General features: G+C 31.6%; 1 protein-coding gene across 4 annotated transcripts in view; it reads right to left on the reverse strand.

Annotated features, from left to right (window-relative positions):
• Positions 1-533: 533 nt before the first annotated feature.
• The window catches only part of LOC118182751 (maltase A2-like), a 682,214-nt gene continuing 657,110 nt past the window's right edge, over positions 534-25,637 (reverse strand). For all 4 annotated transcript variants that reach the window (XM_085814806.1, XM_085814803.1, XM_085814804.1 and 1 more), the window contains one exon: positions 534-4,047. In XM_085814806.1, coding sequence (XP_085670932.1) covers positions 3,565-4,047 — 483 coding nt within the window. In that variant the 3' untranslated portion in view covers positions 534-3,564. The remainder of the gene's footprint in view (positions 4,048-25,637) is intronic.

Below are 25,637 nucleotides of genomic sequence, written 5' to 3' on the forward strand. Positions count from 1 at the left end.
TTTCCCTTTTAAATGGCAACTGGGGTTTTTTTAGGGGACCCAATCGCCAAATCCTGGGTGAGGAGATTCATCAGGTAATAAATACCCTTTTTTAGTTCAGGCGCCAATGTAGAGACATTAGGTAAGTTTTGGAAGCAAGCAAGATGAAAAATTAGCAACGCCTTCGACGGGAATCGAACCACGGATCTCTGAATACCGGTCCAGCGTGCAGAACCACTACACCACGAAAGCACGCTACGAAGGCAGGAAAAATACAGTTTTTGTGTAATATTAATTAATTCACAATATTAGAACTTCAAAACCTTTAGAAGAATTTACGGGAACTGCGTATCAAGTATTATTAGTAAACGTGTATTGTTTTGGTATTTAGTTATCAATAACTTCCGTGAAAGTATTCAAAAAGAATTCTATGCAATAAATAATTTCAGCAAAGGTAAAGACAATAAATTGCCTCAAGAGTTTAGCAACTAAGTAAAAATCTAAGTCAGTATGTTCTTTTAATGAATAATGACAACAATAATACTAATTTTCACTCAAAATAGACAAGTACATTTATTTAACTTAAATAGTTACATCATTTAACGCGATGTCAAAAAAGTACATCAGTATATAGTGACAATTAAGTTAGTATATGAATTGTGTTCAACGTAAGTTAATAATTAAATGCTTTTAATATATAATTGTTTGGCACTAATAAATGAGCTTGTTTTCATTTACAGAAGTGAATGAAATACAATAATTATAGAACCAATTAAATTTTGAAAACAAATCTGGATTTAAAAAAATCAAAAATTCAGCAAATTGAAAACTGATTTTTTGTAGAAATAAATTAAAATATAATGTATAAAAAGTATTTTTCAGAGAGTGAAAAATCAAACAAATCAAAGAAGCTTTAATATAATAAAAATATTAAGCAAAACAAAAGTAATGTGAAATGTAATAAAGAAAAAAATAAATGAAAAGGAAAAAAGTTAGTAAAAATAGAAATAAATGTTTTTCACATGAATGCTCTCTAAAGTTAATTTACAAGTGAAATTTTAAACAAATAAAATTAATTATAAACAAAACGCATTAGTTTGAATTTTTAAAAAGAAAATGAAAAAGTAAAAATATGCACATTAAAAAGCAGTATAATGTGAAAGCTAAAAAAAGAATATACACGAGCTGACGAAACGAGATCTTGATTTATCTTTCAGTACAATAAACTTGAGTTATTAAAATAAGTGAGCAGTTTACATAAAATCAATCAGCTACATGATAGTTATTCTATTGAATGCTTGAATTTAGCAATTTTGCTTAAAAAAGTTTAATTAAAAGAAATCTCACATTGCACAAAAGTAAGACAACTTTCAGTTCATTTAATTTCTGCATGAAGGAAATAAAAATTATTTCTAGCAAAAGTATATTAAATTATAAAACTTAAAAATAAACTCAAATTTTTTTAAAATTCAGCTTTTTATTGATGGTGGTTTATTAAGAAAACTATGCATATGGAGGGATCTAGCTACGAGGTCTCTCTTCTTCAAGGAGTAAAAATATTCTGTACTGCAGACTGAAAATACATCCTTTAAATCTCGAAAAAAAATTACTAACGAAAGCAAAGAAACAATGAACGCTGAGCCATCTGTTAAAAAAAGGAAATTAAAGGAGTTTTAAAAAATTATGAAATTATGTTTAAGAAAAGAAGTGTTGGAAAATATGGACTGAAACTGAATATATTTATTATAGTTGACCACTCACTTACTGAGGAAATATTTTGTATAATTCCAAGCAAATTATTGCTGAAACAATGATTCGGGATCAATAAAATTAGGTTTGTATCTTTATATATTTCTCCCTCTCTGATGTAAAATTCTTATCTCAGATACGAATGCTCTTTTAATATGAAATTTTAATGCTTGCAATGTTTCTCAGCCTATGTTGGACCATGTTAGTTCTTTAATGGATCTAGTTTTCCAAAATTATCTATTAGTTTATTAGTATTATTAGTTTTTATTTCTTAGATATCTATTTTGCGAGACAGATGGCGCTAGAATTCTGGTTTCAATTCTATCATTTATTTCTTTTGATATTTGTTTATATGCTTTATTTTCAGTCAACAATGTACAATATTCTTTCTTTTTGAAGAACAGGAAACCCATGCAGCCATCGGAAAAACAAAGATTTCCCATAAAATCTATATTAAACAAAGACTAGACTTAAATTTCAATTACAAAATAATCTGATATTTTTCCACATATTTAAACTGCAGTTTCAAAACAACATGCATTCTAACTGAAATGCATTAAAAAAAAGATTTAAGTTTGAAATCCACGGCAACAAGTGCGTGCTACAGATTACGTTCAGAAATATGTATTCAAGACAAATGTTAATGAATGGGTGAAAATTTATTCTGAGAAGTTCAGATTTTTTTGACATTCAAGTGTTCATCAATAGATCTGAAGGATGAATTCGAAATTAAGATTTATATTTTGAGATTCAATGGCTTTGGCATTTTGATGCAGTTTATGTGAGCAAGTTCCAACAGCTAGTGTTCCTGATTTTGAAATCGATGCAGTTTCTTAGGAAGCCACATATCAAGATTTTAACTGACAGTGCTATCGTATGAATTCACCAAACCCCAACAAATAATGTACTGAGCAAAGATCAATATTTGAAGTTATTCACAAACTGAAAAGTTTATATAGAAAAAGGTCTTTGCCCATTAGCACACTTAGCAGCAGGTTCAAGAAAGTGTCAGTTAAAAGATCTGGGTTACGATTGCAATAAATGTTTCTGAGTTAATCAGAATTTTTTATCCAGTAGTCAGAATAAGTAATTTTCTACATAATCCGTAAAATTTAACAGCTTTGTACGGCGTTTAATAACAGAAAAAATACTGTGTTATAAAGTACGGATGTGGAGTATTCTTCATTTTGGAAATATTATTGTTACTTTTTAATAAATCGAATAATTTCTTTCCCTTTAATTTAAATTAAGAATCCATATTGCTTAATACTTAATCCTGGATACTAATTTTTTTTAAATGATATCCTTGAAAACTTAAAATTTGTGTTTCAAATCATTTCTGCAAATAATATTAGTATATAATTACAAATTAACTAAGATGATGAACTCAAGTTAATACACGTTCAATAATCAAAATTTATGCAGAAACCTACTGCACAAGATTGTCATCGTTTCCTTGCAATGCAGTGTAACATTAAAACAGATATAACACATTGTTTATTATTTAGCAACTCATGGATGCACTGTTTGAATTATCTTTGGACTTAAGCTTAAGAGTTTAGATATTAATTTGGTAAAATCGTATTCCTCATTTTATCCACGGAGTATATTCTTGAAGTGTGCATTAAAATTTGATTGTGTCAAAGTTTTGTAACAACTTTAAACCTTACAAAACAATGAAAACTGAATTTCAAGTTCTTATTTTTTCTTTCGTCAGCATAGGGAACATTAATTCAACCTTCAGAGGATTTGTAAGGGCTCAGCTTCATAAACTGTAGTAGAGAAGTTTCATCTCTCATTTTAAGAACGATTTCAGCGTGGGAGATATCATTCTCTTCAGTAAACAACAACTGTAGGAGATGGGTAATACATCAACCTGACTTCCGCCAGGAATGCTGCCCCAGGGGTTATCGTGAAGCCCCTACTCCCGATTCGGCTTCTAGTCGGACCGGATGTAGCTAAGACAGCTTTGACGCTTCCGTACGAATCAGGGAACTCTTTGTCCTCGGAAACATTTCCGAAGTTCGCTGCAAGAAGCATCCGCTTGGTGTTGTCTCGCTGGTGTTTCCTCTCCAAGACAATCATGTTTGGGTCCAGGATTTCCACCCGTTGCTCATTCTGTTGGTAAAGCCGAAGAGTGGTCTTCCGGAAAGTGATGGCCCTCATAACTTCTCTCAAACGAGATTTTTGGTTCTGCAAGTTGGTTGAGAAGTGCTCAGGATTCAGGGGCAGCCAGGGATTGGTCATGTTATCCGTGAAGCCTCCAGAAGAGTTATCTGCAGTCCACTGCATTGGTGTCAATTGACCTCCACGAAAAACCTGAAGAGTAGAGTAAAAACAAATTTTAACTCTTTGATAAAACAAATAAACAGCAAAAATGACTTAGTTGTATTCAGCTCTTTATAAACCTGTTATATATATATAATACGTTAGCTTATATGAATGTACTGTATCACATCTGTTAGTGGCTTAACGTCATACTCTGATAAATAAATATTAATGAAGAATCAAAAGGTTCTGTATTGTAAAGATTAATATTATATAGCGTTAAATATTTTTTACTAATTTTAATAATAATGATATAATTATTCATAACTATCAGCTGAATATATTCTTAATGACCCGTATTCCAAATTAATATCACTTAGCTTATCAATCAGTTAAATTTTAATTAATAATTTGAGATCATTTTATTTACTATTTATTTATTATATATATTTATTATACATATATTGTAAATTATTTTAATTTTGGAGATTTTTTCCCCCACAAAATTTGTCCAAAACATGAAATAACTGGAAGCGAAAGTTTGCATCTGAGCAAAATGTAAACGAAACGTGTAATAAATTGTTACAAAGAGGAGGTAAATCCTCTTAAAAGAAAAGTTCCATTGCAAACCAAAGATATCTCTGATATTCTCAGCTAAGAATATTTTTGAGTATGTTTAATTAATTTTAAGAAATTTATGTTAGGTGAAACTGCATGAACGTTTAAAAAACAAATGTCTTCGTGTTATCACAGCGGTATAGACGCAATCGTAAAAATCTCGCTCTATTGTTTAAAAAATATGTATACTGTTCATCATAATTACATTACCATGGTATGATGAAACAATTAAGCCTAAGCATTCGAAGCTTAGTGAAACAGCTAATACGGCCAGCGGGCTAATACGTTTCGAGACCCCTTCTCTAGAATATGCCATTTAACCTATAAATCAGAAATTCGATTTTATGCTGATCCCGTTTGCCCGTAGTGGTTAACATATAGGGTATCAATTTTGTATCAAATTTCAGATTCGCTAGTATAACCGTTACAGATTTTTTTCAGTATTGAAAATCATTAAATGTTTTATCTTTTATTGTCGAAAGGATTTTCTAAAACTAATATTCTAAAAATGCGTATATTTATAACATTGGGCCATCCATTGTAAACTGATCCAACTAAATTCAACGAATCTCTTGGTTTAATTGCTGAATATACAAATTATTACAGAAAATAATACAAAAACCTATAGCAGAACATAATATATTAAGCGTTAAGAAATATGAATCTTAGATGAAAGAAGATAAATTAAAAAAAACCTGTCATGGATAAAGATGATTGCTTTTGAATTTTCATTCATTGCAGTTATCTAGAACAGCGGTCGCCAACCGGTGGTCCACGGACCACTGGTGGTCCGTAAAACCTTTTTGCTGGTCCGCAGAAAAATTGGGACATTATTTACATTTTTATGAAAATTCAGTTTAAAAAATGAGGACTAACTAAACGTATTATGGAATATGGATTATACTTTTTTTTTTAGTTTTAGCTACTACTTTTAGCGAAATTCCTAGTAGGTATGGAGTCGCTAAATTCAAGCGAGTTTTTAGCCGCTTTTACAGGTGTATCTAGCGACATTTAAAAGTGAGAGTTGGCATCCATGGATATGCTGGCTGCTTTTATCAATAATAGCTTGAACTGGAATTCTCTTTCCTTTTAAATTACAAACATATGCTATTGTGGTCGGTAATAACACTGTTTTCTCCGTGTCAATAGGCATGTTGGCAGATGTCTGTGAGAAACATCTGCATTCTTGTTTATAATTGCATTACTGAAAGTTTCCGTTTTTGTTTTGTCTAACTGTTGATCGATGACGCCATTACTGAGTAAGCGATGATTATTAGGTTTACGATAACTAAAAAATTGCGGCATAAAACTGTCAGTTGATTGATAGTTCTTTGTATTTGCCGGTTTGTTCTTGCTTTTCGTGAAGTTTCTTTTCAGTGATATGGAAATGTGAAGTTTTCTGTACAAGAAGATAAAGAGTTTTGTAATTTTCATGTAATTTTGTAATGTGAACGAAATACATGTAGTTTGTTGTTTATTATTGTAAAAATGTATTTGCCTTTTTTTTCAATTCATATTAGTGGTCAGCGAAATATAAAATTATATATGTAGTGGTCCGTGGTGTTATAAGTGTTGACGACCGCTGATCTAGGAAATATTTTTCAATTGACGTATCAGTTTTTTTAGATTCCCATACACATCAGATCTGTCATCAGATCTTGGAAAAGGTTTTAACGCCAAACCTAAGGACTTTTAGTGACTTTAACTTGTTTTTGAACTATTTTTGACAAATTATCAAATAGTTTTCGAACACTCTGTGACATCCTACACTAACTAAAAGTTAACAATTATTAAAATAAACTTTAATTCTTCCATGCCTAGTTTGCTGAACAGATGATACTTCAACCATTGCTTCGTTTGGTTATATATTTATTCTTATTTTGTGCAATAAAACGGCGCAGAATGTATTGAAGAAGATAGCCTCGTGCTTGTCTTTCACGAGATGCAGTGAACAATTTTACGAATTAATCAATCTGAAATTGAATTTTGTTTAATGTATTGTTAAAATTCAAAACATAAGCTAAAATTATTTATATAGTATAAATTTATGTAACTTATAATCATTTTGTATGCAACTTAATGTTTTTTTTCCAAACACTATTCTATATTTTCATAGATTTGTGTAATTTACAACCGTTTCGCCATTAATTTTAATTTTATCGACAAAGTTACACATTATGTATTGCTATGCATAAAATGAGACCAAAATATACGTAAAATGTACGTTTAATATCAGGGAAAAAAACATACTAGCAAAATTAAGCAATATTATATAGCAATTATTACAGCAAAATAGTATTATATAGCAAATAATACAGCAAATTTAAAACACAGTGCAAAGTTGAAGAACCTACCAAACATAGTAGCATTAGGAAACTAGCTTAAATTTTGAATTAAAAGGGCATAATCTATCCAATCTAAGTTTGTTATTTTCTCTAGTTTTAACTTCTACATTAACGTGTTTCTTTTCCATCTACAGTAGTTTAAGCGTTAATGTTAGAAGCAAGATTTAACATACAAGTCAAAATAAATAAATGAATATAATTAAAGACTTTTAAAAATGGGTTTTTAAATTTTTCAACTAATTCTGATATAATCAGAATTAATATAATAATGATTTTTCTTGCTATAAATCTCAAAATAAAATTTACGTAAACATTCTTTGGACATGGAACTTTATGCATTATTGTAAAATATTTTTAGTTTTATATTTTTGTGAGGTTAAAAATCCAAAAAATACGTTTTCTTAAAATATAAATTTTCATCAAAATTATTCATTTTGAAACATCGATAAGGTGCAAAATTTGTAAAAGGATTTCACAAGTAAATGATATTAAGTAATAAAGTTAAATGAAAATTTTACACAAACTTAAAGCTTATTTTGTAAAAACCGAAAACTTTCTCTAAAACTTTGTGATTCAAAATATGCTTAGCGCTGCTTTTAAGTTTTTTTTTCATAATTCAAGACTAAACCTTAACCACGAAAAGGTAAAAGAGCTCAACCGAAAAAATATCTTTTTCACGAGCCACGGCAGAAGCTCTAGATACGGTCAAGAAAAATATTGTCTAGAGCTAGACGTAAAATCCATTGTTATTCTAGACTGGTCGATTAGCAAAACGATAGGAGCTTTGCGAAAAAGGACGCCTCATGTGACGAGATGGCTTCCCAAAGGTCTTTTTATGCAAATGAGGCTTTTTTTATAATTTTGTTGTTATCCTAGGGCAACCGGTAAGCTCTTAAAATGGCAACCAACATGGTGTTTTAAATTTGATTTTACGCTTGAAAGTGAAACTGAGGAAGAGCGTCGTTATTTTTTTTCGTTCTTTTTTCTGGTGCATAAAATTTTCCAGATTTTCGAGGATAAAAAAAACAATGTCGCGGTTAAAAGCATTTCTTAAAATTAAATTCTGCTCTGTGGAGCTTCTAAAATTTTAAAAGCAAATCAATTGTTGCATCATGTCTACTTTTTGAGCTTGTTGTAGTTTGTATGCCCTCACGTTTAATACCTTTGTGTCCCAGCTTCTGTAGTAAGGGAAAATACTTGGAGCCTGAATTCATCTTTTTTTTTCTTAATAGCTTCATAACAGGGGCCCACCAACGGCCAAGCGGTAAAGTCGCTGAACACTGGTATTTTTATCCGGGTTTCGAATCCTGGTGAATAGACTGGCTGGTGCGCGTTTTCATGGTTTTCTCCATCTGTAGTGTGTGTGTACGAGCTAGTTTCCCTTAGAAAGTCCTCCACGAAAACATCCTTTCCCTTTGGCAGATAGCTGTCGAGTGCTTTGCCAAAAAATCAAATAAACCAAACCAATCATAAAAGGTAATTAAAAACAAACTATTACGAAACTCAGCATTTAAGTCCCACAGCCGCTACCTTTTTGTTGAAAAATACTGAGTAGCCAAGTATTTATTCAACAGCTGGTTGCTGATCAATGGTTATGTCTTAAGAAATTAATTAAATAAACTAAACATTTAAATGACGATAACTGTGTTCATGTGACATACTTTATAAAGAATATGCCAAATGTGTATTTCTACAGTTCTCTATGCAGTGAAAACGCTAGTTGTAGTCTGTTAATCTAAATTAGGAAGTTACAGGTCGTAGTTAGCGTTTCCTCATTTATGACGTAACGTGTATCGTCATTACCGCATAGAGGAAATTAGGAGATTTTAGCAAATTAGAGGATTCGCTCTTGTTTACGCATCTGTCGTTGGCTTGGTTATCATTCAAGGTTTTGGAGGAATAAATGACTTTGATGTACCCAAGCGGTTAGCACGTCCAGCAAGCATCTGCAAAATCTGTGGCTCCAGACCCTGTTAGGCTACGGTTGTTCCAACCTTTAACTCTTTTTTTGCTACGAAAATCCTAAGAAATCGCTATAGTTTAGTCATGCAACTTTCAGTATTGCATTTAACAATTTGACAGGCATATTAGGCACAAAAACCTCCAAGACTTCAGTAGAAATTCGCTTAGGAATTTGTTTTCTACGACAGGATGATCCTGCTGTGAAATACGGAATAAAAATAAAAGCATACGTTTGCCTTTTCTTTATATTCAACAAAAAATAAAAAAGAGGAAGACAAGCACACCTTTACTAAAGAGTTATGAACCTAGGAGTTTTTCTGATTTCAGGAGAACTGCTTCTTTACTTTTTTTTCTTTTTGTCTAGCATTTCAAAGGCAGTCTCTTACTCATTTATGAGCCTGACAGATTAAATGGATGAGTAATGAATGACGTTGTTTATTTTTGTCTGGCTGTTTTTATTTCCTTGCCTGTTATAGAGAGAAATATAAATGTCACGCAAAACGTTGTTTGTGGGCGACTTTGTGAAATATTTATATAAAATATTTCCGAATTCGGCTATGAAATTCAATCAGAAAGATTAATTGCCTATAAATATGGACAATATATAATCAGTTCTTTCTGCTTATAACGAAAGTAACGGGGTTAGAATTAAAAATATTGTTACGTATTTTATAGATTGATAGATGATGTTAGTGTAATTATATGTGAAAGTATTGCATTTTTCTGTATAATGTAACTTGAAAAATCTATTGAGAGATGATACATATACGATATGTCGTAAAAGTATGAATACAAATGCAAGTCTATTTAACAGTGACTCGCTAATTTGATAAAGCTAACTCGCTAATTTGGCAAGATATCGCCAAGCTGGTAACGGTTTTGTCGACTAAATTCTGTCACCAGATTTGGTGAGAAATCGCCAAATCTCACCAAAATTGGCGACCGTTTGGGGACCTTTTGTTCCGGTCCCTGTATAACTGCAATGGATATTGTAACTGAATAACTGTAATTGATGTTCTGTGTAACTGTAACAGTAGTCAGCACTCATATGCCTTCCAATAATTTCGAGAAGCAGAAAGCTCTAGAAGTACCTCGGCAGCCGGGTGAAAACTATACAAAACCGGAAAGAATATCTGTCCTCACTTGTTAGCTCAGCATGAGTTCGGAATGCTCTGATGTTTCCGGATTAGTTTCACTCTTTAGATGCTCTTTGCATTACTTTTTGTTTAACGTTCTTAGTAGTTAAGTGTAACTACTGATTGTACTCGGTGATACTCTGAACACCTGTATGAGTATTTCTGTGAAACGTTGCAGAACTCTGAAGTATTTCTTTTGATAAAGTAAATTTTATCGACGTGTCATCGGACCTATGTGCATTCAATCTATTGCGAACCCGTGAGCACAAAATAATATTATACCAACTGTGGATCACTGGAATACCGGCCCAGTGTACAGACCTCTACACCACGAAAACACGCCAAGAAGGTGGGAGAAATACCTTATATACCCATCTTTTAAAGGGCGACTGGGGTTTTTTAGGGAAACCAAACGCCAAATCCTGGGTAGGGAGAAATCATCATCCACCACTCTTTTAGTTCAGGCGGCACTGTAGAGACATTAAGTATTTTTTGGAAGCCAGCAAGATGGAAAATCAGCAATCGTATTCGCCGGGAATCGAACCACAGACTTCTGGAATACCGGCCCAGTGTGCAGAGCCACTACACCACGAAGGCACGCTAGGATGGCGGGAGAAATACCTTATAAATGTTAACACACAAAATGTTAAAAAAACGCCCCTTTGGACGTAATTTCAGATTTTATTTTTATTTTTATATTGCCAGATCTTTTCTGAAATAATGAACAGCGAACGAGATGGCTTTCGATCGCCAGATATTACACCTCACTGAATTTTGATAACTTGTCAGATTTTTTTACCTCTTTACAAGAGCTTAATATCAGCGAGCTGTTGGTGGACTAATTAAGTCGAATGGTGTATAATACACAAAAGTGCAGCAAGTACGTAATACCTACAACTAGAAATTAATCCGATTGCTACAACTCTGTATCGCAGTGAAGGGAGCAGGTAATACGAATAGATTCAGAAATTATCTTCTCTAGGCTAATCTGATTTTGATGGTACTGATTGCCGAAACTCGCAAATTATTGCTGATTATTTTTGTTTCAAGTCAAGCTGCTGGCTTGATTCACAGTAAATACAAAAATAACTCTGTGTATTTGTGGTGCTACTTTGAAAGCTGGCTGCAGTATTGGGATTAGCTGCAGTTTTAAAAATACAGCATAATACCAAGTGAACCGTCCAATGCCGAAGGAGCTGAACAGATTTTTAAAATTACAGCTTAATAATCGAATGCCGCAAGTAATGTTTTTCTAAATAAATGTATGTTTCTACACATTTCAAGAAATCCTAGAACAATTAAAATCGATAATTAGTTATAATCACCTAGCATGACAAATTATATGTTAATGTAATTAAATTCTTAATGTAATCATATCCTAATAAATTTAAAATAGCTGAAAACTAAAGTTCTAATAAAATGAATCAAGTTTCCAGTGATTATTGTCTTAAGATAGCTATAAAAATGTGATTTACAAGGACAACCTCAGTTAAGTTGCTAGTGGCAATCTGATATCATATGTGAACATCTCCGTTTTCTCCTTCGATATTGGTCTTCCAAAATTTTATAATCTGCTTCCAGATGCTTCGCTTAATAGCAAAGACAATGAAAAGAGACGCAAATAACCGTCTATGTAATGAGTGTTGGTGTTTAAATTTTAGCCAAACTTGCTGAAATGGAAAGCATGTTCTTTACTACTGAGAATACTTCTTTGACTTATGTATAATAGGAAAGTTTTGACAACTAAAGTAAACGACATTCAGACACTGAACTGAACGTATGAATGCGAATGCTCTATACGAAGGCCTTTTTTGGAGAATTAAAATGTCTTTATGTTAGCTGTCAGTGGTCAACTGGAAATTTATTATTCTAATGGCTTGATGATAACTGGGCTGGCATTTGTTTAATAATCTTTCTTTAAAACTGTCAGTGATATAGCACTCGCGGCTGAGTGGTTAAGTGCCACTGAATATTGGCTGTTTATTACAGGTTTTAACACAGGCAGAGTGGCTGCAGGAAAGTTTCTCGTGATTTCCCTATTTGCCATATGAATACGAACGGATGTCCCTTAAAATGTCCTTCACGAGACATCCGTCCACTTAAGCAGATAGCCCTCGCCTGCTATGCCATGTTCAAATAGCCTTATAATAGTATAAATAAAGGGCGACAAATAACACAGAAAAACACAAAATCCGATGCCTATTACAGATTAAGATGTAAACACACGAGATCATACATACATGTGCACAACAAGTCAAATCGTATCCTATTTCTGTTTGCCTTCTGTATTTTCCTTTAAGCTTATATTACGAACAGTTATATGGTTAGACTCACTAACGTTTAAAGTTAGAAACATAAATCAGTATGTGTTATTATATCTACGTATATGTTATCATATATCTACGCATATGTTATTACAACCATAAACAGGCTTAATCATTTCGGTTTTCAATATGACATGAAAGGAAAGAAAACGACAAAGCGTTTTAAAACTCACTGAAATTCTCTGAAGAGGTTTAAAAAAAAGAGATCTTAAAATTGATTTTAGTCATAAATAAACTTGAAACTGCGCGAAAATTAATAACATACCTTAACTGGGCACGAAGGTTATTTTAGACGGTTAAAAGACACTTTTTGAGCATAAAGTACTTCGTGATAAAAATCCCAGTCCTTACCAGCAAGGCATTTTTTAATCGATGTTTCACTGAAGTCAACAAATTGCGGTTGTGTCTGAGTGCCTTGGTACTAATTGATTGAATGTAATCAATTAGCTGACATTATCACTGGTCGGAAGGTTTTTCTACGTATCGCCAACAACAAGTGCCACTGACATCCTCAACTGATTACTTTAGGAAGAGTTAAGACTCACAACCATCTGTGATTTTATCCAGGATATCTAGATAATACTATAACATAGGACAACAGGTGCTTTTGATGACATTAACCGCGATCGAAAGTCGGATACCATTAATCAAATGAGAACGATAGAAAAAATTCTACGATACCATCCAAGAAGTGTAGCTTCAAATCTGAATCATATTTAAAGAATTGGTCTTAAAGCGAAGGTAATTACTTTTCTAGTAATGTTAGATGATGGATGGTTTAAAGACATTTCTTATTCCCACCCTTAATACAAATAAATATTTCTTTAACAGGATCTTTTAATTTAAACTTTGTACATTTAGATTTGTTTGTTCTTTGTAGTTAATTTTTGTAAGGAATTAAGTATGTTTCGCCTACAATCGAAGTTAAATGATTGATACTGATCAAAGCATAATGATTTGGACTTTTACTATTTCTCACCTAAGAAAAAGATCTGGACTTTTTGATTGGGATTTGAACCCTGGAAAGTGTTTTCACATCTTCAGACAATGTTTGTTCATTGAGAAACTGGCTCGAATAATTTATCTTTGAAGACAGAATGAAGACTGATTACATAATATCAGTATTTATAGGTACCTAACCTGATTTCAAGTCATAAACCTTCTTTTGTTGTGATTATGTGTATCCTGACTAGTGTAATGACTCTGGAGGCCATTCTTACCTCTCCAAGGATTCAGCTTTTGTCTGACGTCATTGCAAAGATCTAGATCTTGGGTAAAATCTGAGATTAACTTCATTTTAAACTTAAACTGGTTGTACGTAACAGGTATCTAATGCTGAGAAATAGCTCCGGAAAAATTCCATCTAAGCGGAGAATTGGAATAATTCAAATCTGACAGCATGAATTTTGGTTCGTTTTGATACTAGTACCTATGGTCATCTGTCCTCGTGGAAGCATCAAACTGCGAATGGATTTGCAGATGTTGAGAGACAAGTGTTACTGGCTACTCATCACCAATCGCCACTCTATAAGACGTTCCAACTTCCCCTTATCGAATATCTAATCGGGAGTGATTCGTTTCTAGAACGGTACTGTAACAGCTGTATCAAATGCGTATTGAGCATTCATTAATTAAGTGCGAAACATTTTTCAACATGGCGAACTAACATGATCTCAATAAATGCAGTTTTCAGTTCTTTATATACAGATTTAAAACTTAGAGCTGCTAATTAAGAATTTTTTATCGAGGAAATACCACAAGGGATGTTTGTTTAATTAAAAAAATATAAAAGTAAATAACAAATTTTTATAGAAAACACAAAGTTCTCTCGAGAAATTTCTGCCTTGTTGAATCATTCTGAAAGTACTTCGTTAAGAAACTAACTGGTTTTCAAAGAAGAAACTGCGTAGTTAAATATGTAAAAAATTAAGAAATCACATGCATGACTAGTACATTTTCTGTCTAGGAACGAAAGCATAAATGAAGTTTTAATTATTATCATCTTTTATCCTTTAAAATCTTAGTGTACTAAAAAACCATTTAGCTGCATGCGTATAGCTGTTAAGTTTATAATTGAATTGGTAAACAGGATTACAAGTGGATGCACCAAATGCATTAAAAAGTGATATCAGTACACCTAAAATAACTACTAATTGATATCATAAAATAGTAAATATTAATTGATAATCGTATCATAATTTTAAGTTTTAGAATCCCTCTAGACGTTATATGGGCTTGAACATCAAGATGAGGATTCGTTTACGGATAAATCTTATGTTTTTAAATATCCTTTCTCTTCGTTTTTGGGTGCAATATCGGTCTAAACTCTGTGGTTAACCCTCGAGAACAATATGCAAGATAAAACGGATAAAAGGCTGATAGGTTCGGTCAGTTATTACCCATTTCTCCCGAACAAGTGTGAGGCGAATGCATTAAAAAGTTAAACATTAATTTAAGATAAAGTTAAGATTTAAATATTTTAGCTCGAAATAATCAAGAGAAACCATTAACACCTAAGACATACTAGACATAAATTTCATTCAAACAAAATGCAAACACATTTCGTTTCATTCACGGTGTTATAATAAATGAGAAAGTTACTTTATATTTACCGTCATTAATATTGTAAAATAATGGTTGAAGATAATGTTAGCAATGTTGTTAAAAGCGTGTTCATGTCTCTGAACATAAGAAACTAGTTTCTTATGCACAGAGAAACTCTGCTGTAATTAATATGTACTTCTCCAACTATATACTTTATCCGTGAAGTACACATAGTTTAATCTGATAAATAACTATGTTTCTGCAACACAGCAAGTTGAGGACGTTGGTCTGTAACACTAAAGAAAGCTTCAACTCTTGCCGTAACTAGGAAACATACTTTGCCATCAATAAAACACTTTGAGTGAGTTATGCTCCTTTTAGTGATTAATAACGAATGATGTTACTGGGAGGTTCTAATACTTTACTTCAGCAGAAAGATTGATTGAACACCTGAAACACTAGAGTTGTTGTAATTAATAGAGATAAAAGGGAAATTGTTCTTGTAAGGTTGAATTCGTTAAATGCACAGTAGATGCTTGCTACATGTGATAAAGTTTACGTAGTAAAGCAAACAGTACCTATAATTCATATTATTAAAAGTAAATATATAATTAAAGCTTGAAAACAATACTAATGCTTGCATCTAAATGAATTTTTAAATTTCGTCATTATTTCAGTACTAAACTAAGCTATTGCTATAAACTAATTTGTTTCATTCGCTATGATACTGTCGTATGAATGAAGCCGTTTTTCATACTTTATGATTTGATGATGGTATAAAGAATTATCACATTACCTCGTGTGTGGTTTCGTGGTGTATATGCTTAAAATATTCAGAAGTCAGAAGAATATCGAATATTGGATTTACAGGAAAAGCAGAATTCATCTTTCACGTTTGCTTCTCTAAAACATCTGAGTTAGACACAACATGGACTTGTTTGTACGGTCTATTTAGTCGATTAGTTAGTCTATTTAGTTAGACATACTTTTTTGCTCCACTTCATTTAAACGTATTTCCTTGAATTATTCTAACTTGAAATTGATGGGTAAATGGTATTTATCTTAATTATAAATAATACTCTCAAAACTAAAAGCTTTTCCGCTGCTTCCTCAGTGTTTAACGTCCCCAAAAGGACTTTCGAAAGACGCTTTGAGAAGCAGTGTTTTAAAGGCGATAGGAGTTGGTTACATGTTAAGCAGAGACTGCATTCCGACAATCTAAATGCATCACATTTACTTTCCGGTTTTTGTAAAAACGGTTCATAATAATAAAAAGTCTGCTACAGTTCATTTAAAGTAGGGTTTAGGAATAGTCTGCAACTGTACGTTTTCTGTCTGAGAGCGCAGAGAGTGTATAACTACAACTTGTATATTGTTCAGAAAGCTGTCTAATGAATTGAGTTAACACATCCTTTATTAAAGTAGATATCATTCGATGACCAGTCACATAATAATATTCTACAAGGAAAACAAAAACCATAAACACAGTTCACAACATGAACCGTGGATCGTAACAATAATTTATTGTAGCTAATAAAAGGAAAGGAGATGGCAAAACAATATTACTCGAGAACCACATGGCACAAAACTAAACAAAAAAGGCAAATACAAGGAACAGGGGAGATAATAACAGGGTTACGGTTCCAGCGAGTTATTACCGCATGAAAATTTAATTAACCGTTAAACGAATAAAACTGAATTACTTCTTGCAGCTACTACAGCTACTACTAATATGGAGGTCATATTAGGAAGAAACCTCCCCGGGCGCTTTCTTAAGAAGAACCAATAACCCAAAACAAACGATCATTTTTTTCAACCTTGTTTACGCTAATAGGACAATGAATATAAATGAAACTGAGTTTTACGTCAGAGAAAGCAGAAGTGCGTTTATCCGCCGATGTATAAAGGCGATAAAATTTTGTTTAGAGCGAAGCTGTCGCCTTCTTTGAGGTTAAAGAGGAGGCTTTTACTGCTTCATGTAGTAAATGGACCGAATTTTTGACCATGGTAAAGCGAGAGAAACTGTTTGCACAGCTGCCGCGTCTCGGAGGTCCGTTTTATCAAATTTAGAGCGTTAAAAATCACGGATATGGAATAATTAATTCTTGAGAAGCCAGAGGCGGTATAAAAAGTATTTTGTTAGTTAAGATTAATTTCATCAAACTGCACGGATTTGGAATCATAATTGGGGTGATTTTTTTTTCACAACACAATTTTATATGCAAAGAACAGACTGGCTTTGAACAGAATAGCAAAATATTGTTTGAATATTGTCTCAGACATTTGGCTCCTGTTTAGGACTGGAATATTCTAAGTACAAATATTTAGATCCTGTGGCATGTTTTATTAAATATGCAATCAACATACGTGCCTTCTATGAAGAGCGCTCAGAAGATTAGAAAGTTGTTCCTTATTTCCATAAATCATTTTAGGGTGCAAGTGAAGAGCATCTGCGACACACAATATCATTAACAGAAAAAAGTTGTTAAAATTATTCATTTTAAACTAAAAAGAGAAGAAAAGAATGCTTATTCAAAGGCCATTTTGAATTTCCTGAAGTTTCGAATTGTACCGTTTCTATAATTAGTAATTTGAAACCAACTCATTTAAATTAACGTATAAATAGCAAGGTATTTATGTATCCCATAGTATACCAAACGTTTTCGGTTAACTGCCTCCTTTCAAGGTATTCATTGCCCTATTTTTGTCGCAAGGACATATTAGGATTACCTTCGGCAAGGTAATGCCAGTGTCCTTTGATTGTAATCTAGAAGCACTAATTGAAAATGCGCAAAAATGTTTAAGATTTATTGTACACGTAATCCATTAAATTGTCAATTAAAACACATCATACAACATGCGACTAGACTGGATATGGTTACTGATATTTTAAGGATTGTGTTGCGATGATCCTCACAAAACATATTCCTGCCTAGAATATGCTGAGTGGTTTGTACATTGAAACAACATGCTACTTGGGCGTAGAAGGATAGCATTGCAAGTATAGACACTAATTGTTGTCTTTGTTTTAGAAAATTAGGCTGAAATTTCATTTCCTCATGGAACAAAAAATTGGAATTACATGCTACGTGGATCACTTTATGATCGGCTGACATAATTTGGTATGACTTTGAACTTTAAAGGTGCGTAGCTTTATAGTACTTATAGAACTAATTAATTAATATATTTAAATGTTTTTTCCAAGAGCGTTTAAGTTAATATGTTCTTATTATCCACTTCTTTTCTAATGTCACCTAACTACCCCTCGAACTAGCAACGCCATCCAGACCTCCTCAGCGCCACCGAATAACATCCACGTCGGGAAAGTATATTGTTTTTGTCATGAAAATTTTTAATTAATTCTATCTGAGATAAATTTTGTTAACTGAAGATGGATTTGTTTTTCAGTAACTCAACAATGTTAGATATTTTTCTCATTTCCTTTTCTGTGGCAGGGGGGCATCAAAAATTTTACACTTCTTATTTTTGAAATAAACAATATCAAGGGCTTAAGCATGTTCATTGCACTAAACCCTATCTTTAACGATTCATTTCTTAAATTAGAACCATGATTTATAGCAATCATTAAAGATCTTTTAATTTCATAGTTTGTTTCGAATGTTTTTTAGAAATTAAGATCGAAAGAACGAGTATGTAAAATGGGAATCGTATGGGGCTTTTTTCCGATGAGAGAGTTGAACTTTATTCTAATGCGATTATCCATCTGTAAAATGCTATCTAAAACTCTTTCATATTTATCTCTAAAGAAAACAAAGAAGGTTTGAGTACAGATTGTTTAGAATATGTTTGCAATTTTTTAATACATATTTTAAAAAAAAATTATAACGAAAAACATTTATTAGAAATATAATATGCAGTTAATTAATTTGCAGGATACCTTATTACTCTATTGCATCAATAGTTACTGCCGCTTTTATGTTTTGTAAACCTCAGCAAAATTTCCTTCGAAATTTAATTTTAATCTATGATGTTACCAACATCAGATCGAAAAAAAGGGCTCTGTCGTATAATTTTTTAAATCATATTAATTAAAATGCATTAAGAAATAAATCAAATCATATAAAAATAACAAATAACAAAAAGTATGAAAGCTTTCAGATTTTATATTACTTTCAAAGGGGGAGTTTTGTTTAACGTTTTGTGTATCTTAATATCACGCTCTTTTCCATAAAATTCAATAAATTCCATAAAATTCATAAAATTCAATTCCCGTAAACCATAAAATTCAATTCAACAGCAATATCGCAAAATAATTTAAAAAGAGCATATCTTTAGAATTTCTGATACACAATCTCGCCTGCTGGAGATAAAAATGCCTTTTTTTGGCGCAGTGTAGCCATTGCTCGCTTTGAAATCATCGAGTTTGTTATTAAAGTTTTAGAAAGTAGGAAATTGGCAATAAACCAAATTCCAAATTTCAAATTATAGCTTCCCAAAGCCCATACTCTGGTGGAGATGTACATTATTAAAAATGTGATGGCTTTAAGTACCGTTCTTTTATCGCAATGCGAGAAACATACAACATGCATGCAGATTTTTCATTATCTAATTTCTTTAAATATAATACAGGGCGATAATATTTGGTAGCAGCAATTTGAAAAGGGATTCAGACTATAAAAGTTTCAACTCGAAATGCCGAAACGAAATGAATAGCCCTTCTGGGCTAAAGCCCTTTGAGCTAATAATAATGAAAATGAACGCAAATAAAAATAGGAAAATTCCTAAATTTAAAAATTAACAATTCTAATTATTAATTACAAATTCTATATTATATTTAAAGTTCAATCAGTTCATGCCCAAAATCACATAGATACTATGACACTAACAATTATTCGTTTGATCAAGTAGCAAAATCCACCATAAAAACTACGCACTCATACTATACCTGTTTTGAAACCATAAGGTTTTTGATTAACCGTCTTAACAGAAATGAGCTAGAGTATTTTTTAAGTAACAATCTATTACTTATCAGCTGCTTATAAAACATAGTATTAATATGTAGATGAAATCAAGCTTGCTTCACTAAACTAATACAATTATAAAATCAAAATTAAAGTATAAAACTATCAATGGCAATATAATGACAACTCATATCAAACTCAATATTTTTTTAGAGTTCCGTTACAAATTAATTCGTTACTAAATATAAATGGCTTCTAACCAACTCTTCTTAGTAATTACAAACTCTTCTAGCACTGTGAATAAAGATGTATGAAATTTGTAGTTTTGATAGATTAAACTAAACAATTAACTATATCAAGCAGCAATACGAAAATCAGTCAAATCATGTTTCGTAAAAATTAAGCCTACAGTGTTTCTTCTTCTCGTTAGACTACTTTGAACAATTTTCTGAAGCAAGCTATTGTGCATTGAAAAGAACAGATTTAAATTTAATAACAATTTTAACAACGTAAAACAAAAGTTAGAATTACTTCATTATTTTGCATGCTGCGATTAACATTTAGATTATGCAATGTTTAATGTCGAATAATGATGAAAAATTGTAAAGAATTATTCATAATTCCGTCAAACATTTAAAGAATACATATAAAATACGCATCCGATTTTAAATATTATTTTTATTGAAATAAGAGGAAAATCATTATATTTCTAAATATATTTCATAAAAACTGGATGTTTCCAACTTGACTGACATGGTAGACATTTACATCTTATTGCAACACTTCACTTGGGCATAATATCCAGAGCTCAGGGAAGACATATTTGAATGTAAACAACGTTGATTACCTCCATCAGTAAAATATCTGTCATGCAGAACATTATCAAGGATACTTTTGACAGTATCTTCAACAAAATGTGACAATACCGCCACAAAACAGAGAATATATGCTAAAACATTCTAATCAGAATTTATCGCGGGTTTAGACAAAATACTACGCATTAATCTTGTGGTCCTCTAGTCGACCGTGATGCGCTTTTGGTACGGAGTAGTCCGTACAGATATGCTATAAAATTTAATATCCGTTGCGTAATTTAATTGTAATGCGTTGTTAAGCTGTTGCATGAAATTTTAAATAACACTGTTTTGCCACGGAATAATCAAAAAGAAGAATTTTTTCCTTACATCGTTATCGAGCTAAAGCATATATATGAAATGATAACTTTGTTTAGTGCGTTAAGTTTAGCATATTGTGATAGGCAGTCAATTTTCAATCAACAAAAGTTTGTTCTCGGAGAGTACAATATTTAGTTGGATGTTATCTGCCGTGTTCTCTCACAGTGAATGCGTGGTGAGGAGATTTAATCGATGCCATCTAGTCATCCAAACGCATTATCTAATGCCTCGAATGTTGGGGTGAAGGAAAGCTCGTTTCACACATGACAAGTAATCTTGCGCTAATGAGAATTTCCATTCCTTGCAGCATTTCAGGCATTTATAAGGGAGAACTGCAGCAGAAAGCCCTTCATGTGTTAGAGCTATAAGTAAAGGTTATTGGCATTTTTTTAAAAATTTTAAGTATAAATATATTTTCTCTATATAAAGCTACTGTTTCCTTACACAACGACAAGAATGTCGAAGAACTTAAAATTTAATTAAGGACAATAAATGTACTTTTCAAATTCTTGTTATGAATAACAAACCATTTGTCAGATATTAAAGCAAATCAATAACAGGTTGGACTTAATAGGTTGGACTGAAAGATATAATTACAGTTGTAGAGTCCAGTTAATGAACATCTGTTTGTGTACTGGAAACGCAGAAAACTACACAGGAGAAGGGTTCACGTACCCTTTATTAACTCTTTAAAATTTACAATGCGTCAACTCGACGCTAACAAATGTCGCCTCAACTGAAAGTCAGATAATTGAAACTAAAAGTTGAAATATTAACAAGTAATAAAACTAGCCTACAGGGCTCAGCGAGATCCCGTAACTTCAACCACTTTCTAAGCCAGTGACAGCAAAAGCAACGGAATCAAGCCACTTGAACCACCAATAAGCAAACATGCCTACGGCAGAGACGACAGCTAGAGCCTAACTCTTTCTTTCTCCTACCGAAACTCGGCTTTTAACTACTTCCTTCAAAATAGAAAATTTGCATTCGTTCACGCGCTACAACACTTAACTATTCTGGCACTGGCAATTAGGGGAATGAAGGCTTATAGGAAAGTTTCAAATAAAACTTTAAATTGTTAGTTAAAATAAATATAAATCCCTACACAGTATAAAGTTTCGTGTAACTTGCTTATTGTTTGTGATTGGTTACATAAGATATTTTTTGCTTTATCAAAGTTTTGTGAGTTCACGTGCTTCGAAACACATTGAAAAGTACTGTTTTATGCAGAATAAATATTCTTTCGCTTACACAGGAAAATGTCAAGCTTTACAAACTATCAACTCACAGCTAATTAGACGCTATTACTACAACTTGGGTTCAAACAAAATTTCACATATGACACTGCAATAAGAAAAAACAAATGTTATTTATTGTTTGACCATTTTAAGCATTTAACATGAAATATCGTTTCTGGAAAATACATAAAGGGTGTTTCATTCGGAGAAGAAATTCGTAACCTTTACAAATTTCTGAAATCATGAAATGGACAAAGTGCTAGAGAAAAAGATGCAATCTTTGTTTATCAAGTAGAATCACATACTCACCAAAACCAAATTCCAGATAAAGAAAGGAAATAAGTGATAAAATATAATAAAGGAAATATATTTACTGTGGAAGTTAAATAAGTAACAAACAAATTAAAATATTCGAGTGAAAAACATTTAAGTCAACAAAAGTTTCAGCAATCTGCATTTAATAAACATCTAGAAGTCTGCATAGATATCCATACCAATATATTTACACAGTTAATTGAAGACTACAGGAATATATATATATATATATATATATATATATATATATATATATATATATATATATATATTCCTGTAGTCTTTATTACAGGATATTATATGTAATTTTATTACATATATATATATATATATATATGTAATAAAATTATTTTAATGTGTAAAAGTGTTGAAACAAGTTTGAAATAAAAACATTTAAAATTTTAATCGTGTTTTTAATTTAGAAACAGGCTGCGTGTAATGACGTGGGATCATACAGTTCTGACGGGCAATTAAATAGCATACATCAACTTGAAAATATAAATAAAATTTGATAAAATGTTTTCGTTGAGATTGCTAAACTGTTTTCAGCAACAGTAATATAGCATGAAAATATTAGGTAATGTAAGAAAATTACAAGTACTTTGTTTTAATTTCTCAAAATATATTAAATACTTAAAATGCAGAGTAAAAATTCAGAATGTCAAACAGCTGAATTTTACTTTATTACTGTTAATCCGTAAATCGCATTTCTAAAATAAATTACAATTTTTACAAGCACATTTTAAAATTTACCACTTTTCAACTTTTTTTAAATATATAAAACAGCAACAGCGAAATTGTTTATGGGAGATAATAAATGACCCAAACCGTACATACGAAAGTACAGATTATTGTGTATTTAAAGAGTTTTACAAAAACAAAAGATTTTTTTAAAGTTTAGGCATAACTTTCATAGTTTTGGAATAATATTGTACCGAAGTTTAGGTTTTGGCAAAATACACTAGGCATACTTTCTGAAGGCTATAATTCCTTCGTTGAAGATTTTCAAGAGGAAAACTACTTTGCATTCAGGTATGTATGGGGAAACACCCATTGAATCAGCCCACAAGAATCTGATCTCAGGTCGTATTACCGAGTGCAATGCAACGGAAAATATTTCCGAAATCTTCGAAAAAATTTCACCTTTTCCCATATTTCGCTTAATCGAATTTAAGAGCTCTGACTTAGAGAGAAAGCGATGATTTTTAATGTATTTCGTCGAGAGCTAACATTCAATTCCACTTGAAGAAAATTTCAAAACATCCAAATTCGACTAACTGAAACAACATTTAATACCATTTTGAATATGGACCTTCGAAAATTATCCGCAAAGCTCCTTCAGTTGGTAAACTGAATTTCCTCTAAAACGTTTACAAAATTTCTATCATAAAATTAAAAAAAATTAACTAAGATATTCACATAAATTTATCTTGGGATAATGATATTTATTTAAATCCTCTTCTTTCCCATTCTTACAAAATTTTATATAATTGTTCTCATGTTTCATCACTGTTTTCCACAAAAATTCCTCTATGCTTACTTTCTTTTTGCTCTACCCATTAAATTCTCCATAAATTTCATCCTTCAGCTCTTCCCTTTGCAAAATATCATCACGCCTGTAGAAAAGGATTTATATAAGATTGTCCTCGAAATCTAGTATTAAATATCTACGGTAATATCCACAATTTTTATTAAATATCTGGCGCCATTGGAAGGTTGTTTTGTCATCTGATTTTAAACTACCATATACGTTTGGGCTTCAGTGGTGTACTATCTTTAGCCTCTTATGACAATAAGAGAAAAGAATAAAATCATATTTGTGTTTCATTATAAATGACGATACCGAAATACTAGTTGCATCTTAAAACAAATAACTAGAAGTGCTATTAAAATTTAAATAAGCAGCTACTTTGACACATGACTAGATAATTTGTGGCATCTAATACATCAGATAAAAAATCAAACGATTTTAAAGCAATACCCGCAATTCTTAACAATATTTTTCTTACTTATTACTATTTCTTCTACGACTAAATCTGATTGATTTAAATGAAAATGAATTTCACTCATGACATATCTAATTAAAAATATTAAACATTTTTATAAAATTATACTAGGTGGAGTCATTAAAATCAGTATACATTTTTCTTTTTTATAATTACCATTTTATGCGCCAAGCGAAGAATAATTTTTTTTATTCCCAGTGACTAAACAGAAAGTTACAAAGAACTAAAATCTTACAAACGGTAAAATATAAAAAGAAAAAAGCTGTTTAAAAGATTAGAATGCAGTAAAAGATTTTTTTTTCACATTTCCTTGCTTAAAATTTCTATTGTTAAAATACGCTTAGTTTTTTTAAATGCCTAAATTTGCCTAGATTACTTAACAGTTTTAGGATACTTTGTTTTAGATTTAATTGGCAACGCAGCATTGCTAACAGGGGTTATTACATTGTTTAAACATGAGACACCTGCTCGTCAGCAGTGCAAATGGACTAATTTTACATCGTTTATAACGCACGATAATAATATTAACATGTCAATTAGGGGAAAGTGCAGTCTGACTTTGAATGTAAAGGAAAATTAAAAGCACACGTTTTTCCCTACCTAGCGGTGCAATAGGTGAATCTCATCGTCTATCTTCTTAACATATTTACATTTTTGACAGCGTTGATCTTTTTACTGAACTACTTACAGACAATAGAGTAATTAATCGATTTATCAAAAAATGGAAATAGTTGTTTAAATTGAATTACCTAGCAACAAAGTTCATATTCTTTCTGATTCAATTATTTTTCATTTTTTTCCGTACTCTTAAAAGGCTTTTCCTAATAGCATTTCTAAGTTTCTGTAGTTCAATTTGCTAACTATCTGAAAAGCAGACAGTAAATAGAATAAATAATTAATATCATTCTAGTATTACACAAGCGCAAAAGAGCCAAGTAATACAGGAGAGGTACACACAGAAACGTCTGAATGCTTCCTAATATAACATGGCATGAATCTAGTACGATATAATTACGGAATTAAATATGGGCTGCATTAAAGAGATACTGAATAACT

Source organism: Stegodyphus dumicola, chromosome 4 (genome assembly GCF_044657685.1).
Source record: "Stegodyphus dumicola isolate Sdum_Otavi_A_Nest chromosome 4, ASM4465768v1".
NCBI classification, from domain to species: Eukaryota; Metazoa; Arthropoda; class Arachnida; order Araneae; family Eresidae; genus Stegodyphus; species Stegodyphus dumicola.